The 4,423-nt window shown below is 44.0% G+C and overlaps 1 protein-coding gene across 3 annotated transcripts in view; it reads left to right on the top strand.

Moving 5' to 3' along the window:
* The first annotated feature begins 1,308 nt into the window (after positions 1-1,308).
* hells (helicase, lymphoid specific) overlaps positions 1,309-4,423 on the top strand; it is a 65,427-nt gene continuing 62,312 nt past the window's right edge. Inside the window, exons 1-2 of one of the 3 annotated variants that reach the window (XM_043712290.1) lie at positions 1,309-1,399; positions 1,883-1,957. In XM_043712290.1, coding sequence (XP_043568225.1) covers positions 1,909-1,957 — 49 coding nt within the window. In that variant the 5' untranslated portion in view covers positions 1,309-1,399; positions 1,883-1,908. Of the gene's footprint in view, positions 1,400-1,534; positions 1,688-1,882; positions 1,958-4,423 lie in introns of those variants that run through there. The other 2 variants (XM_043712289.1, XM_043712288.1) reach the window with 2 other exon arrangements.

Below are 4,423 nucleotides of genomic sequence, written 5' to 3'. Positions count from 1 at the left end.
TAAGTGTATAAGTCCTGCTAAGATTTGCTTTCCCAAAATGCAGCACCTTGCATTTATCTGAATTAAACTCCATCTGCCACTTCTCAGCCCATTGGCCCATCTGATTGAGATCCTGTTGTAATCTGAGGTAATCTTTTTCGCTGTCCACTACACATCCAATTTTGGTGTCATTTGCAAACTTACTAACTATACCTCTTATGCTCACATCCATGTAGTATAAAATAGGATTTCATGTCCACAAGACTGCACATTTGTCTCTACTACGAAGACCATCAAGAACTAAGTCGATTGGTGCGGTAAAGGTCAAGTAGATTTTTTACTCTTGTATGCTCTATCACTACCAATCAGATGCCTAGTCTGACAGGTCTGTCCTTCAGGACTCCATCTCAGTCAGTAGTGGCACAACAAAGCCACTCTTGATATTGGGCACTTTGATTGACACAAGTTTTGTTGTGACCTTGTCAGCTTCAGTACTTCTTCTGTATGCTATTCAACATACAGAAGTAAAGATTGTAAAATAATGGACAGGTGAGAATTGACACAAATGAATACTGCAAAGCCATTTGAGGAAACCACATGTCAGGAGTCACATGCAGGCTTGACAGGTTAATGTTGATCTTGTTTGGCACACCTCATGTGCCTGTATGCTGTAACCTGTATGCTTTGCTCGAAACACCCTATGGCCTACATGATTTGGAGCTGCTGGTGTTGGACTGGGGGGTATGCAAAGTTAAAAATCACACAGAACCAGGTTATAGTCCAACAGGTTTAATTGGAAGGAGTAGCTTTCGGAGCGCCGCTCCTTCAACCACCTGATGAAGGAGCGGCGCTCCGAAAGCTACTGCTTCCAATTAAACCTGTTGGACTATAACCTGGTGTTGTGTGATTTTTAACTTTATGACCTACATGTCCTTGTTTGCTACAATCTGGCCGTACTGCTCGCAAAACTAAACTTTTCACTTTACTTAGGTACATGTGACTACAATAAATCAAATCAAAATCAAAGACGCACAGAAGGACAGTTGTCAATTCCATTCTTGTCCACTCAGTTTCCATTTTGAGCTTTGTAAATTCGGCGACCACAGCCTGCCCCATCCAGTTTGAATCTTTAGCAGTAAGTACCTACAAACCGCCATACTGGTGCAGGGCCTCACACCTCCAACATCTGCACCCTGCCTCCGCTTCCTCCCCCTCCGTTGCCAAGCCAACGTGTGTACCTCCCCCTCCGTTGCCAGGCCAACGTGTGTACCTCCCCCTCCGTTGCCAGGCCGGCGTGCGCGCCCCCGGTCCGGCTAGCGTGCGGGCTCCCGCACCACATGGTTTTGTAACTGGGATTTTCCATGTGGTTGAAAGAAACGGGGGGGGTGTCGGTGGGGGCGCGAGGGTCGTGCGGATGAATGTAAGTCACACAAACCGACATCCTGGCGGAAGGAGCGAGGTCGTGAATTTATCTTTGATAATATGAAAGTGATTTTAATGATGTGCATGATAAATCTGGGGAGGTCCCACTGGACTGTCAGGGGCTGGACTGTAGTAATCGCACACTCCGTCCCCCTGGAACCTGAGCTCCTCAGGTGGATCAGGCCGAAACGTTGGCGCGAAAATCTTCCCGGCGCCGAAGGACCGAGAGAGTAAGAGCCGGAGAGGGGGAGGTAGAGATAGTGGGTGTGAGGCAAGAGGCTGACTGGTGAGGCAGTTTCGGGTCGTTCCTTTGGGGCTGAATGGCCGAGTGAGGAGGGCAGCCCAGCCCCAGGAACACATCGCCACCCCCCCCCTCCCTCTCTTTGGTCCTTTTCTTCCTTGACCTGCCCACTGTCCATCTACCCTCCGTTCCCGGTGTGTCGGTTTCTAGTTTAACATTCCTGTTTCACTGTCTTTGAAGGTGAACGAAACGGTTGTTGTCTGGAAATGAACCTCAGCGCGGAGCAGAAGCTGTTGGACCCCAGTTCAGCCCCGGGTAGGTTCAGTGGCACTCCTATCTTTGCAGTGACACCTTGGCTGTTTTGCTGTAAAATTCAGTCAGCAACGCTGGTCGCAGCTTTTTGTGTACAGGCCACAAGTTGCCAATTTAACGTTTCAGACAGGATCCTTGGATAAGTTAATGTAATTCTGAACTGAATACTGATTGACTGACTGCTCTGCAATACTAAAATCAAAGTGCTTCAGTCTATGTTACCTATTAATTAGTTTGGCCACATTTGGGTAGATCAGCATACTGTTGTGAAGAGAGCAGTGTTAAGTACTGTATGTTCACTTTAAATTCTACTTCCCCCTCTGAATTGTCAATTGGGCTTAAGTTCAGCACCTTTTCAATTTTAATATTTTTATCCTAGGTTGCAGATCTCTCTCCATCTCTAGCTTTCACCACCACTCTTTCGCTCTCTGCTTTACTCTGGTCCTGGCCACCTTGTTTGTCCCGAAACGTTGATTCTCCTGCTTCTCAGATGCTGCCTGACCTGCTGCGCTTTTCCAGCACCACACTCAGCTCTGATCTCCAGCATCTGCAGTCCTCACTTTCTCTGTCTTGTTTGTCCCTGCTGGCCCTATTGTGTCTACTGTGCCCTCTCTATCTGTTTGTCTGTCTCTCTCCTCCTCCTTTATAATTCATTTTAAAACTTTGATTTAAAAAAAAATGAGTAAGTTTGTCACTTATATAACTATCTTGATTAAATTTCGTATGACTTACTCATTGGAAATGTTTCAGGGTGCTTACTTTTTGGTGCAGCTTGTGCCTATACAGTGCCTTTTGTGATTGTTTTAATGTATTCTATTAGATTGGTGTTGATTACAAACTTCACATTATGTTGATGTTGAAATGTTTCCTGACATTCTGAAATAGCTGGTAATTATTTGTTGTCTCTAAAGAGTTTTTTTTGTCTCTTTACAATAGGTACAAATGAGTCACCTTTAAATTATGACATGCAGTGAACTTTTTTTCAGTACTGGTCTTTTTTTCAGTACTAAAGGTGTCACTGCTGGTTAATGGGGCACTTTCTTCTTTGTTTTTGAGTGCTAAGCAATCCTAGTTCGGTTTGGATGAAATTGTTGATTATTCTGCCAATTAGGCAAGTCTTTTTTTAGTGCAACAATCATCACTCGCCTTATAGTACAAAAGACAATCTTTTCAGTTTTGCCTTTTGTTCTGACAGCTTTCCCCTTTTTCATTTGCTTCAAACTATCATCCTTCAATTGTGGAGGAAAATCCTTGACTTGAAAGGTTGACTCTTTCTGTCTCCATGTATGCTGCCAGACCTGGATATTTTTTCTGGCATTTCCTGCTTTTATTAATGTTCAGCACAAACTGTTTACAGGAGGAATCACTAGGCAATAAATTGACGATAGTTGAGAAGTGTGGTGCTAGAAAAACACAGCAGGCCAGGCAGCATCCGAGGAGCAGGAGAATCGACATTTCGGGTGTAAGCCCTTCTTCAGGAATCATCATAAATTGATGATATCCATGATCAGAAGTAACTGAAATTGTCACTGGTTTATTGGCAGGCCCTGGTGGAAACCAGTTGGCAGGTAACTATTTTGCCTCTGCAAATGGTACAGATCAACAAAATGTGGAATAAAGTCAGAAAAATTTGGAGAATTAAAACAAATTGTTGGATAAATGTCTGAACTGAAGAAGAGTCACCTGGACCTGAAGTGTTACTCTGACTTCTCTCCACAGATATACTGCCAGAATCTGAGGTTTTTCCAGCACACTTTGTTTTGTTTCTGATAGTTTTAATATATAGTATCCCTACTGTGTGGAAACAAGCCCTTCCGGCCTAGCAAATCCACACTGACTCTCTGAAATGTATCCCACCTGGACCTATTTTACTCTACATTTACCCCTGATTAATACACCTAACCTACCCATCCCTGACACTACTGTCAATTTAGCATGGCCAATTCACCTAATCTGCACATTTTTGGATTGTGGGAGGAAACTGGAGCATTCGGAGGAAACCCACGCAGGCGCAGGGAGAATGTGCAAACTACACACAGACAGTTATTAACTGCTGTAGAAACAGCTGATCTGGCCATATTGAAGAAGAGATAGTGAAGGAAAACAGTCAATGTTTTCAATTGAATGATGCCCTTCTTTGAAACTGATAAAAGTTATAAATGTGCTTTTTAATCTCTGGAAAGGGGTGGAGTTGGAGTGGATGTATGGCGCACAGGGTAAATGGAATACAAGACAATGTCTGAGAAAGATTGGGAGTTAAGAGATCAAAGCTGTCAGAACAAAAGGAGAGGGAGAGGGTACAGTCGGAAGTGACAGTACTTCTGTTGAATAAAGGGAATTATGGAGCTATGAGGGAGGAGCTGGCCAAAGTTCAATGGTGCAATACCTTAGCAGGGATGACCGTGGAGGAACAATGGCGGATATTTCTGTGTATAATGCAGAAGTTGCAGGATCAGTTCATTCCTAAAA

This window comes from Chiloscyllium plagiosum, chromosome 22, assembly GCF_004010195.1.
Source record: "Chiloscyllium plagiosum isolate BGI_BamShark_2017 chromosome 22, ASM401019v2, whole genome shotgun sequence".
Taxonomy (NCBI): domain Eukaryota; kingdom Metazoa; phylum Chordata; class Chondrichthyes; order Orectolobiformes; family Hemiscylliidae; genus Chiloscyllium; species Chiloscyllium plagiosum.
Note: the sequence above shows the minus strand (reverse complement) of the source record. Positions and strands in the feature narration are given on the sequence as shown.